We start from the raw sequence: 14,456 nt of genomic DNA, 5'->3' as shown, positions 1-14,456 counted from the left end.
CTTCATATAGTCTATTTGTATATCGGCCATACATATATCGGTTGTAGTTTTTTTTATATATTTCAGTCATATAAAGATGGCGTGTAGTCACCATATCTCCTGCTTTTAAGAAGAACCCTAGTTACTTCAGAGGATACACTGGATGAAGGGATAATTTTTATAATACCCTAAGTATGATAAAGTGTTAAAAAAAAACTACAATAGCTATTTTTGTTGAATGATTTATCAGGCAACCAATGGAGCTGGGATACAAAACAATTCTTATGATGTCTTAAATGTGTTTGAGGTGAATTAGGATAATAACCATGCAGACATGTTTATACACTTATACATGCACTTATTTCACCTCATTATATATAATGACATTTGATTTTAAATGCTAATTACAAAGGGTGATTTCCACTTTTAGACAAAATGACTGTGAACCTAAGAGCTTAACACCTTGCAACTAAAAACCTTTGTGTCACACTAAGCATCCCCTGGGGACAAAATTTGACCTCTTATCTCTTTGCTGATCTTGTCCTGTGCTTGTGTAAGTTGTGTTTACTCGTGAAAAATCTCCTTCTGCCAAGTTTGAACCGTCAAATGTATCCCTAACTCTGAATCTTGGCTGTAGAAAATGACACCAACCCGCTGAAAGCAGTAACACATAAGAATAAGAAAAAAATCTATCTTCTATCTTAAGGTCTGGTTTGCTTTTGTAAACCATTTAAAGATATCAGTCTAAGTTTAAGTGAGCTTCATAACTAACTAAAACAATCCTTTTTAGACACCACAACTAAATCAAGACAACACAACCAAATCAAGACACCAAAACTAACAACTACTATTACAACCTATTGAAACTACAACCCTGGCTGCTTCTGATCTTTCATTGACAATGGGACAAAAGCTGTGTGTGGCGTAGCTAGATGTGTAGTAGCCAGTGCAAGCAGGAAAGGTACAGTAGCCTATATGGAGAGGACATTAAACGGTTAACTCCATAACAGAACATTAGAATTAAATAGCCTATAATCATGACAGAAAATTTTACACTGTGAAAAACAGAATGAGGCTCTGAAATCTCATAGTGCAAAAAAGTAAAAATACAAATCTATCCACCTTATTCCTAGCCCCCATGGTACTTTGCGTGAATTATGGACGCCACTTCTGGTGCTTTCTGTCACTGAACCCGTTCCTGACACGTATCAGGACACGTATTCTGAATGAGCAACTTGGAGATAAAAATGTTGGAACATCATCTGTTTCACCTCAAATGAAATAATGTGATCATCATCCATGTGTGAATTTGAGCAAGTTAGCACACAATTTAGAACATTTGTCAAATATTTGGCCTTTTTAATCATTAATCAGATCATTTCATTTTTCTACACAAAGGTAGTTTAACTTAAAATGTTTAGTTCATGCTGCCCTGCACTCAGCCATGAATCGCCCTAATGTTACATTAAACTGTAAAGACAACAATAAAACTAACGTCCTGTCGTTCTTCCCACGCCTGAAATCCTAACGGTACCTGATGTCCTCCTGGCGCTGCTGACACAACGTTTCTTGTCCAATGGTCTGTCGTAGCCCAGCCACAAAGTGGGATAAGAGTTTCCTTCGTTGGCTTCTTTCCCACATAATGTAATGAACACAGGTACAACGTTTTTGGTGGTCCTTTGGGATTCATCATCTGCAGGTAAGAGATGGAAACTGTAACGTGTCACAGGAACAATCCCGTTTTGTCTTCGGTGCATGTTCAGTACACCACTGTTCAAGCCACAAATTTGGCTAAGTCTGGTTATTAGTACAACCGCGAACAGCGCAACAGGTAACAGAACTCCGCAGGGACATTTCGGATAAAAATAACTTGTGCCATATAATATAACCTAAATTAATATATATATATGGGCGGCTGTGGCTCAGTTGGTAGAGTCGTCGCCTCTCAACCAGAAGGTCGAGGGCTCGATCCCCAGCTGAGCAACATGTCCGATGTGTCCTTGGGCAAGACACTCAACCCTGAATTGCTCCCGCTGCTTCAGTGGCAGTGTATGAATGGGATTAGTTACTTCTGATGGATGATACTACATAGCGATCACTACCATCAGTGTGCGAAAGGGTATGAATGGGTGGGTGTGACAGGCAGTGTAAAAGCACCTTGAGTAATTGGAAGACTAGAAAAGCGCGATATAAGTTCAAGTCCATTCACCATATAACAGTAAAACATCTGACAAAAAATAAAGCAGTATTTGCAAATTAGAAGACGATTCTTTTCAAAAGAACCGCCGTTGATGATTAGCCACTATGGTTAGCCACTGTAAGGAACTAGCTTTTTCCTACTTCCGCTGTATCACCTGAAGTTCCACCCATAATCACTTCTACAGTAGCGCCAACGAGAACAAGGTGGATAATTGTAACTGTTGTTAGACTGTCATGAAGAATTGCTTTTTTGAGGCAGATGTGGCACAAAATTTGCATTGTGGCCTAACTCGTGGTGAGAGAAGAGTTGAGAGTTAGATCAAAGCAACTTAGCTAATAGATTGCTTTAAATGAAAATAGATATAGAGTTATTATGGTAGTCATCTTTTCCTGGTGATAATTTCGTTCTGAATATTTTTCTTTTAAAATGTCAAAGTGGTGTAACATTTAAGGTTGAAACAGGGACCTTTCGCGTGTTAGGCTACACGCCGGAAAATGCATTCACCTCACCTACCAGCCACCGTAGAGAAGAGTTAAGAGGTAGTTAAAAGCAACTTAGCTAACAGATGAATTTAAATTAACATTCCTTCACTATAACTTTTCTTCACCATTTTAAAAATGAAAGGGATGAGAACAGAAAAAAATAGATCATCATTGCAATATTTTATGAATAAAATGCATTTAAATATTATCAAATGATTATCATTATTTGTTTTCTCATTATTTCGGTTCTACTTTTGTTATTATGCACAATGTCAAAATGGTGTAACAGTTAGGGGAGAAAGAAAACAATGTTTCCGCCCAGAGACCTTTTGCGTGTTAGGCGAATGTGATAGATAGCAAGGATTATATGGCTACCCATACAAGAAGATATAACTGTTAACCAGACTGGTAAAGGTGAGATGGGAACATGGTAAGGACAGCAAGATCTTATGGTCTGAAATGTTAAAAACTGAACCCTTCCACATCAACTTTCTAGCAAACTCATCTTACCTATTTTGTTGTGGCAAAGTCAAAGCTCAAACATACTTTTTTGCCAAAGAAGAACACTGAAGCACAACATGAGCTCCTGCCCTAAAGCAATTTGGAAGGGGCGTTGTGTATTTTAAGCGACACTACCGTGCTTAAGGCCCTGACACACCAAGGAGATCATCGGCCGTCAGTCCTACGTGGACCGTCAGTTAGCGATCATAGCTCTAGTTTTTGTGGTGTGTTCAGCTCCGTCGCTACCCGTCAGCCCTCGTCTGCCTTTTTTCGGCCGATTCGACATGTCGTTCGGTGCGGTTGGTGAGAGGAATTACTCTGATTGGCTGTTCAGCTAAGTGAATCCGTGTATGAGAAGAAAAATGGAAGTGACGAAAGCAAGTAAACGACTACATTCAAGAGGTAACTTTTTATCAGACATTATTCTCGATTAGAAGTACCTAGATTACGAGTTGTGAGCGACAGTGGTGTTAAAACGGTCTTCTTGTATCATAACAACGGTTTATATATCCGCATGTCCTTGTCCCCTTCCTGTTTCCCTGATTACAGACTACTGCCACATGCTGGCATGGAGAGTTATTTCCTCTCACGCATGCCCATGGTGGTTGGCCGTCGGCTGTAGTCTTTGCGGTGTGATCAAGTGCAACTTTTTGGCAAAGACAAAGGCATTGTGAGGTGTCTTGAGGCGACGCCACAGTTGGCCTTCGTCGCCACTACTTCCATGCCGTCTGCTTGGTGTGTCAGGACCTTTATAGTTATCCTGAAGTCAATTAGCAATTCTTTTGACCAGCATCTCCCACCACCAAAATATTCAGACATTTGTGAGGGCAGAATTTGCAAATCCCAAACAAAAAGGGGTGTATGATTGGCAGATTCAAGAGGGACCTGGACCTTAACCTTTTGAAGAGATATAATGCTGGTCTATCTGGGCGGGGGTATTGCTGAACCTAACAGTGCCCTGGGAGGGGCGGATGCAGGAGGCCAGAGAGCGGCAAAAGTAGGAATGAACAGAGCTAATGGAGGAATTTAGTGGACTTGGTTGGTATGCACTTGCATGATAAACAGTCAGTGTGTAAAGTGTTTAGCCTTGGACGCAGGCAGGGAATGTTTGCTAGGGTATCTGATGTTGATCAAAACTCCAGATGACACCTTATACTATGATTTAAGATGGTTAGTGCACCACTAGATTCATGTATCAACTACTATAACTATCATAAACTTTACAACCCTTGAGTAGCAATGCAATCCAACCAAGATTGATCAAGCAGACATTTGTGTGTGCAGCAACAATCGCGTAATCATCTGATAATCTGTGCAATAACCTTAACTTGTTATTATTTCTCTGCCCTACCTATGGACATCAATGTCCAACCAGTTAGTTCAGTGTTTTTATCCTAAAAGGGAGACATTACTAAACCTGTTCCCCCTTATCATTGAGGCCCATCAAATAGGAATTTCCTGTTTAGGATGATCTTCACAGCTAGTGAATGGATGTCCATGAGGTTTCTGTACATCTTACATACAGCTGATCAAAGGATTTGATAGTAGATCTGTCCTAGATATTTCTCCACCACTCCCACATATTTTCAAACAAAGTCGAATTTTTAGCTATATTTCATTCTAGTCACAGAGGTTTCCTTTTATGTTGGTGTTGAACATTTACATGTCAGGTACATAGAAATGTTGCTATGAGAACATGATTTATACTTTATTTTTTTCTCTTGTTTGCAATGTTTTGTTAAGACTGATGCCTTTGGGATTTGTATGCAATACAGCAGCTTGTATGATTTCATGGCAGTGACACCACACCCCCACATGGGAGCATGCAGGATTTGCCATGGAGGTGAGACATAATGCGAGACCGAATTCCAGAGAGGGACTAATGCTAAGGGTATAAAAGTACAGTTAAATACATGATGGGAGGGGGGTTTCACACAGGTAAAACCGGTTTGCCTCAGATTGTGTAGTAGATTAAAAATTGTTCAGATTATATAAATGTGCAAAGATTAATATCAGTCAGGATGAAAAATTTCTCTGAAGTGACGTCTTTTCATATGACTGCTTACTATGGAATGGAAAAGCTGAAGCCATTGTACTTTTTCATTTTCCTTATGATATACATCACCATTATTGTTGAAAATGTCATCTTAATCAGTGTGATTTATCATGAAAAAAGCCTGCATGAGCCCATGTACTTGTTGGTGTGTAACTTGGCAGTGAATGGTCTGTATGGAAGCACAGCTTTACTGCCAGCAGTCCTGAGCAACCTGTTGTTACGCTCATATGACATATCTCTGACACTTTGTCAGACACAGATCTATGCAGTACACACATATGCCATAACTGAATTCACAATTCTTGCAGCGATGAGTTACGACAGGTATGTGGCCATTTGTTATCCACTGCTTTATCATGCCATCATGTCACAAAGACTCGTTAAACTGATTGTTTTTACCTGGCTCTTTCCCTTACTTGCCTTTTTAATTGTTTTTTTTTTCACTCTTCAGCTTAGGTATTGTGGAAGAACAATTGAAAAGTTGTACTGCATGAATTACATTTTAGTCAAACTGGCCTGTTCTGATACGTCTACTGTCAACATAATCGGTCTGTTATCTGTAGGTTTGTACGCAGTTCCACAGATTTGTATAATATTTTATTCATATGCACACATCCTAAGAGTATGTTTAGCGTCATTCAGCAAATCCAACTTCAAAGCCCTCCGGACATGCACTCCCCACCTACTAGCGATAGTTAACTACACAATAGGTTGCTTTTTAGAAATAGCACTAAGTCGATTTAACACAACTGACCTTCCTTACCAAACCAAGTTGTTTTTGTCTTTGTACTTTTTGATATTTCCACCACTTCTTAATCCAGCCATCTATGGGTTGAGTATTAATTTTATAAGAGCACGACTGTTCAGGCTTTTAAGCAGAAAAAGGAGGATAGAAGCAAATTAGTAAAGATTAGAGTGATGCTGCTGCTCTGCTTCAAAATGTGTCCTGAAACCTATGGCATGTGGAGTCTTTTGTCTCTCTTTGTTATTTAATCCCAATTTCTTTTTCATTTAATGAGACAAAACTATACCAGACAGCACAAAGAAAAAGTAGTCTTAATTCATGTTATACCACGTAGAATTCCTGTTGCATAGCTGGCTGAAGCTGAGACTTTGTGCATATGATGAATTGAGTGTTAATCAGTTTGTCTAAACCTTTGCAGGACAATAGATTATAATGTATTTGTACAGACATTATTTTAATCTTCGCCTCACTGCTTATTGAGATATATCACTAGAACGTTTCTTTTTACTGAATGGTCAAATATTTTTGGTACAAGTAAATGCAAACATTGACTAATTCAAATGTTTACGTTTTGACGTCCAGTCTTATGTTTTTTAGGTATTAGATCAGACAAATTTAATCTGAAGTGTAGTGTTCATAGCACCTTAGTCACATTACTGTAACATCATTTATGTAAACTCATTTCAGGCTGCCTATAAGTGCATAGAAATATTGATCTTCTTTCAAGTAGAAAGCTTGATATAAATTCCAACACAGATATGTGTAGAAGTTCTTCTTGAATAACTTGCTAAAGTTATTAAAGCATATTATCATGAATCATCAGTTGCTGCATCTGTTATCTTGTGTTGTTCACTGAAATATTTTAGTTACAAAAAAATCAGGAAGGGATCTTGATATGAACTTTTGAAAATTGGCATTGAATGTTGAATGTGCAATAAAATGTATGGGAAAGAAGATTCATTTCAATGCATCACAGTTTCAAATAACTCTTTACATGTTATATGAATTATAAAATCTTTAATTTGGGCCAAATCCAATGGGTTTATAAACACAATGACTGTAACATTTACCTAAGATTATTTCACCGTTTAATTAGTGGGACCTAATTGCTTACCAATTTAAATAACATTTGCACTTTTAGCATCATTTTCTATCATTATCCAAAAAGATAATGGAACTTGGAACAATTTATTACTGTTTCACATTGGCACATTAACTGCATATATAATAAAATTAGGTTTACTATTTGATATTTGTATACATATAAATAGCCCACTTTCTTTTTATTAATCCTCTTCTGCATTATTTGTTTTGTTAATTTAATTCTACGGCGCCACCTCATGGCACAAATGTGCAAAGTCAGTCAATTTCCAATCGTACGGTAACATGTTTCAGTTATAAAAAATATGCTTTCTACATTAAAATGAATTCATATCACAAGTAAAACAGTGGCTAAAACTGAAGCAGGTTTGTGAGCATTGAGGGTTAGGGTCATTTTACTGTTTGGTCTTATTTAGTCTCTTATTTGAATTGAGTTTATAATGTCTGTATTTGTATAGTATCATTGTTTCTACATTTCTTTAAGTCTAATGATTTTGTTTTAATCCTTGAAGCCTATAGCCAGGGACAGGGCTTGTAAATTAGCCACGGCTTGAAACCTGTATGGCATCTTCTTCGTTTTTAACATATGAAGCAATGTTCACAGCATTTGTCCCTGTTAAATAAACAAATACAAAATAAATACATACATTTTCTATGCTTGTGGCCTACACTAAAAAAAACTCATTCAAATATTAAGCGGTAGTGGAGGAGGAATGAAGGGATAACAATGGAAATCTACAGACCATACAAAGAAACACAAAACTGAATAGCAATTACAGCAGGCACACAAACAATTGAAACTATTTCTACGTGTTATTTTATAATTTGACATTATTAATTTGACGTTCTGTTGTTGTGCTCCAGTTTTAAAGGGATAGCTTACTTTCTGTATCATCCCTTGTCTTGGAAACGTTCAATGTACTTTCACAATCACTGAGGCACAGCTCAGATGCATGGAGAGACATGAAAAATGAGAGAGATTGAGTGTGAGTGTGTGAGAGAGTGGACTGCCTGCATTAATCACATAAAATCAAATAAGAAACCAAATCTAATTCAGCTACACTTGGACAACTGACCTGGAGAGAAAAGCCTGGGGAATTGGTTTCAAGGCACAGCACACTGTTATTTCCAGATCTGCTCAGGCTGGGGACCTCGGGGCTAATGCTGCCTCTGGGGAAAGATTATTATACTGTTTTACTTACTACTTAACTTGTCAATTTAGGATTTCCTGAATGTTTTAATTTTAGCTAGGCTCTTTTTTCTATTTTCATGGTCATAGTTCCCTCAAAAGCTTGTTATATTGAAGAGCCAGGGGCCCATGATGTTGACTAAAAATATTTATAACACTCTGACAAATAGACATCCTATGGTGGATCAGTGATACACTGACATCACTTGCTTCTGACAAACCAAAACCACATTTTCCCTGACTGACATATATAGTTTTCATTTGTTTAACATAGTATATTATATTGATAACATCATTTTCCCCCCTAATTTTTGTTGCAACTTTCTACTAAACGCACAGAATTATTTTTTAAAGGGTGGCTTTCAGTGTGATTAGGAAAAAATACATTTAAAAAAGACAGTTATTTCAGTCATAATTATACTTGTACAGTGACATTCTGAAAAGGTAATATTAATGTTAAAGTATAGCCCGCTAGCTTGATTAGCTAACTGCAATCCTAGTTCTTCCTGGATGTCAACATAATTTAGGCCTTATTAAACATGTTTCTCAATGTGACTTATGGCCTATGATTAACTAATTGAGAAATGAGTCAGACTTACGTTTGATAAAGTATCTATTTCACAGAGTTTTGATAAAAAGCCGCTATAAAATGTTGGTCAAACTGTGATCTGTTCACTTCTGCTGCCGACTCTGCATTAGCTGTCACTCAAATGTTGAAAACGGGGTCTCCTTGCCTTTACCAAAAGGGTGAAACAGCGCCACCAAAATCTCACTTGTGGTCAGAAATATATGACATCCGTAGTGATAAGAAGAACTACGTAGAGGATGAACGGTTTTGTTAAGAAAGATATGAACCTAAATTTCCCTGCTGGGATGAATAAAGTATATCTTATCTTATCTTATCTTATCTTGTCTTATCTTATCTTATCTTAAATTAGGCTACTGGTGCGGGAGATAAAACTATAAGTTTTACGGTGATACTGTCTAAACAGTCAGTTGTAAATTTGGTCAGTACCATATTTACAGTCTATGGTCAGTACACCTCAATGCTGTAAGAGACAGCACTGAAAAGCAGATTACTGTCAGCAACCGAATCTAGCTCTTGTATTTTATGAATCCCACCATATCTTTAACTGATAGGACCGATTTTAACTAGATAATGAGCCGTATACGTAGAAGTAGTTTTCTTGAGATAAAAAGCGGTTCATATGACCGTAAGGGGGTGATTCCAAACCTTAATATTTACAGTCTATGATCCAAACTGCTCTTTGCCAGCTGTGCCATTGTTTTCCAGTAGGTAGGCTAGGTGGTGCTCAAATTGAAACCAAATCTGTACTCAAACTTATAGTACAGGAACTTGGGCCCTAAAAGTTGAGATATCCCTACCCGAGGTAGAACAAAGCACAACCATATTTTTTCATAACTTGAACATGTCTAGTTTATGAAACGGATGGTTGTATAAAAATATTTTACTGCAAAATAACTTTTTTTTGGATGTTTTATGCATCTTAACAAAAAACGAAAATAGGTCAAATTAGGGCTTCTCCGGAAGGGACAGCTCTAGCCTCATCACATGTATCTCTGGGAATCAGAATCAGAATTTCACCAAATTTGGACAGGATGTTCACAGATAGTTAGTAGTTACAATTATGCAAAGTTTTTATCAATACCATTTTCAATTTTTTAATTTGTCACACTTAAACACACATGTAGTTTAGGCGGAAATTGAAAATTGAAACAGAAATTCAAAAGGTATGTATATCAAAGTCTGTCATTTTTTAAGTAAGGACACCAAACATTAAAATATGTCATTTTTTATCTTCTTTAGACTGCTATCTCAACATAAAAGTAAGTTATTTGAGTCACTTGACCCTATGCTGTCACCAGCCCCTAACAGGAAACTAGTGCAGCCAGGATTTCAGGGCGACCTGGTACAATGCGGCCCTATGGATGTGTATGTGGGAGGAGGTGGCCACAAACAATAGATTAAGACTTAACAACAAGACACAATATAATTGTATTCTGTAATACATTTATATATATATATATATATATATATATATATATATATATATATATATAATTAAACATTTTATAGTTATTCCTAATACATTGTGTCTCATATTTTTAATCTTACATATGATTTACATGATGACACTCAGAGTCAACCCGCTGCTTTCAACAATATTGTCACCTATGACATTGTTTCTATTTCATTCTAAAAAATTAAAGCATCGTCTTGCCATCAGTTGTGAAATATTGATGAACTAAAAAACAGTATTGATTTATATAACCTTGAGTTCTTAGAAATTAAATATACTTCATATAGTCTATTTGTATATCGGCCATACATATATCGGTTGTAGTTTTTTTTATATATTTCAGTCATATAAAGATGGCGTGTAGTCACCATATCTCCTGCTTTTAAGAAGAACCCTAGTTACTTCAGAGGATACACTGGATGAAGGGATAATTTTTATAATACCCTAAGTATGATAAAGTGTTAAAAAAACTACAATAGCTATTTTTGTTGAATGATTTATCAGGCAACCAATGGAGCTGGGATACAAAACAATTCTTATGATGTCTTAAATGTGTTTGAGGTGAATTAGGATAATAACCATGCAGACATGTTTATACACTTATACATGCACTTATTTCACCTCATTATATATAATGACATTTGATTTTAAATGCTAATTACAAAGGGTGATTTCCACTTTTAGACAAAATGACTGTGAACCTAAGAGCTTAACACCTTGCAACTAAAAACCTTTGTGTCACACTAAGCATCCCCTGGGGACAAAATTTGACCTCTTATCTCTTTGCTGATCTTGTCCTGTGCTTGTGTAAGTTGTGTTTACTCGTGAAAAATTTCCTTCTGCCAAGTTTGAACCGTCAAATGTATCCCTAACTCTGAATCTTGGCTGTAGAAAATGACACCAACCCGCTGAAAGCAGTAACACATAAGAATAAGAAAAAAATCTATCTTCTATCTTAAGGTCTGGTTTGCTTTTGTAAACCATTTAAAGATATCAGTCTAAGTTTAAGTGAGCTTCATAACTAACTAAAACAATCCTTTTTAGACACCACAACTAAATCAAGACAACACAACCAAATCAAGACACCAAAACTAACAACTACTATTACAACCTATTGAAACTACAACCCTGGCTGCTTCTGATCTTTCATTGACAATGGGACAAAAGCTGTGTGTGGCGTAGCTAGATGTGTAGTAGCCAGTGCAAGCAGGAAAGGTACAGTAGCCTATATGGAGAGGACATTAAACGGTTAACTCCATAACAGAACATTAGAATTAAATAGCCTATAATCATGACAGAAAATTTTACACTGTGAAAAACAGAATGAGGCTCTGAAATCTCATAGAGCAAAAAAGTAAAAATACAAATCTATCCACCTTATTCCTAGCCCCCATGGTACTTTGCGTGAATTATGGACGCCACTTCTGGTGCTTTCTGTCACTGAACCCGTTCCTGACACGTATCAGGACACGTATTCTGAATGAGCAACTTGGAGATAAAAATGTTGGAACATCATCTGTTTCACCTCAAATGAAATAATGTGATCATCATCCATGTGTGAATTTGAGCAAGTTAGCACACAATTTAGAACATTTGTCAAATATTTGGCCTTTTTAATCATTAATCAGATCATTTCATTTTTCTACACAAAGGTAGTTTAACTTAAAATGTTTAGTTCATGCTGCCCTGCACTCAGCCATGAATCGCCCTAATGTTACATTAAACTGTAAAGACAACAATAAAACTAACGTCCTGTCGTTCATCCCACGCCTGAAATCCTAACGGTACCTGATGTCCTCCTGGCGCTGCTGACACAACGTTTCTTGTCCAATGGTCTGTCGTAGCCCAGCCACAAAGTGGGATAAGAGTTTCCTTCGTTGGCTTCTTTCCCACATAATGTAATGAACACAGGTACAACGTTTTTGGTGGTCCTTTGGGATTCATCATCTGCAGGTAAGAGATGGAAACTGTAACGTGTCACAGGAACAATCCCGTTTTGTCTTCGGTGCATGTTCAGTACACCACTGTTCAAGCCACAAATTTGGCTAAGTCTGGTTATTAGTACAACCGCGAACAGCGCAACAGGTAAGATTAAGATTTACTTTTATTGATCCCCGCAAGGGGAAATTTCAGTTTTTACACTCTGTTAACCATGCAACACACACATAGGCTGAAATATACACACACATGCACAAACAGGATCCTATGGACATGCACTAATGGAGAGATGTCAGAGTGAGGGAGCTGCACACAGCGGGCGCTCCTGAGCTGGTGGTGGGGAGGGGGTTTGATGCCTCGCTCAAGGGCACCTCAGCAGTGCTCAGGCACCTCTCCAGCTACCAGACCAACTTCCATATTTGGTCCACACCAGGACTTGAACCAGTGACCCTCTGCGTTCCAACCCAAGTCCCTACAGACTGAGCTACTGCCGCCGTAACAGAACTCTGCAAGGACATTTCGGATAAAAATAACTTGTGACATAAATAACCTAAATTAATATAACAGTAAAACATCTGACAAAAAATAAAGCAGTATTTGCAAATTAGAAGACCATTCTTTTCAAAAGAACCGCCGTTGATGATTAGCCACTACGGTTAGCCACTGTAAGGAACTAGCTTTTTCCACCCATAATCACTTCTACAGTAGCGCCAACGAGAACAAGGTGGATAATTGTAACTGTTGTTAGACTGTCATGAAGAATTGCTTTTTTGAGGCAGATGTGGCACAAAATTTGCATTGTGGCCTAACTCGTGGTGAGAGAAGAGTTGAGAGTTAGATCAAAGCAACTTAGCTAATAGATTGCTTTAAATGAAAATAGAAATAGAGTTATTATGGTAGTCATCTTTTCCTGGTGATAATTTCGTTCTGAATATTTTTCTTTTAAAATGTCAAAGTGGTGTAACATTTAAGGTTGAAACAGGGACCTTTCGCATGTTAGGCTACACGCCGGAAACCAAAGGCACACACATGGGTTAATTTAAGACAGATAGTTAATATTTTTAAGAATTTCAACCTCAATATTGAGGAGGTGGGCAAACACATTGTGTCAACATTTGTAATCACAAAGGGTACACACTTTTGGAAAGAGCTGAAAAGCTGAATCAATGATCAAATAAAATGTGAAAAGCACAGGTTTGGCAGAATGAAAAAAAAGTGGACAAACTTAAAGAACGGTTGTTCAATCTGTGGCATCTTAAATTCTGGTTTAAAAAAGCTCTGTCAAATACAGCTTTTTCATGATCAGGCCTACCTCTCATCCAGACGACGTTACAGCACTGACAACAGCAACACTTCTCTGATGTGTATGAGTAGATACAGTTAATAGTTATTTGTCTACATCTAGTGGCCGACTCTTATTCAGCAGAAACCCACTGATGACTGACTTCCTAGTATATTCTGTTCATTAGCTTAAAACTAAAATGGTACTGTATTTTAACCCAAATTCAGTAATTACATTTATGGCACATTTACCATAAAATCTGCCATAAAATAGTGTTAACTTGAGGAAAATATTAAAAACCTGGTAACTCATATTACTGCCCCAGAACACTCAGTGGGGACTCTTGGGTCAGTTGGGGCCCAGCAGAAATTCCCCTCTAAACAGTGTTTATCCCCATTATGTTATAAATAATCTGACACCAACAAAAACAGTTTCGTTATTAAAGTGTCTCTCTCCCATATTTATGGCTAGACAAGCATCATTCAGTCAATTACTATTATATGCATGAGTGCTGTAAAATGGGGCCCCCTTAGGGAGGTTTCCTACTGTCATTGAAAACTTTGCACATTTTGAGCCACCGCTGTGGTTTGAAGTTTATCAGCCTTTAGGTGCCCCCTACTGGCCAGGGGCCGAAAGCATTTGCCTGTTGACAAACAGTGCCTCTGAAAACATTGACTGAAATGACAGCAATCCTGACACTCCTTACCTGCCTTACCTCACTCACCAATGCTTTTATGAATTTCGTGCCCTTCACTTCCCAATCAGCAACACTATTGAACCAGCCACATCAAACAAACATAAAGCTGTGGGTGCCGGTAACCTATATGGTAAGTGCGTGCACCCCATGTAAGCTACAGACGTTTAAGTCCTCTAGAGTGGGCTACCCGGGTTCGAATCCGACCTGTGGCTCCTTTCCTATATGTCATGTCTGTAATATTTAC

The 14,456-nt window shown here is 37.6% G+C and overlaps 2 protein-coding genes across 4 annotated transcripts in view; one reads left to right on the top strand and one right to left on the bottom strand.

Annotated features, from left to right (window-relative positions):
* Nucleotides 1-14,456, bottom strand: part of LOC132988864 (serrate RNA effector molecule homolog) — a 164,038-nt gene that overhangs the window by 109,923 nt on the left and 39,659 nt on the right. The gene's annotated exons all lie outside the window — the stretch shown is intronic.
* On the top strand, nt 5,110-6,122 carry LOC132988721 (olfactory receptor 52D1-like). The gene has a single exon (XM_061056295.1). It carries the CDS (start codon nt 5,184-5,186, stop codon nt 6,120-6,122), a length of 939 nt encoding a protein of 312 aa, XP_060912278.1. The 5' UTR covers nt 5,110-5,183.

Source organism: Labrus mixtus, chromosome 14, assembly GCF_963584025.1.
Source record: "Labrus mixtus chromosome 14, fLabMix1.1, whole genome shotgun sequence".
Taxonomy (NCBI): domain Eukaryota; kingdom Metazoa; phylum Chordata; class Actinopteri; order Labriformes; family Labridae; genus Labrus; species Labrus mixtus.
This window is presented reverse-complemented; position numbering and strand designations above follow the sequence as displayed.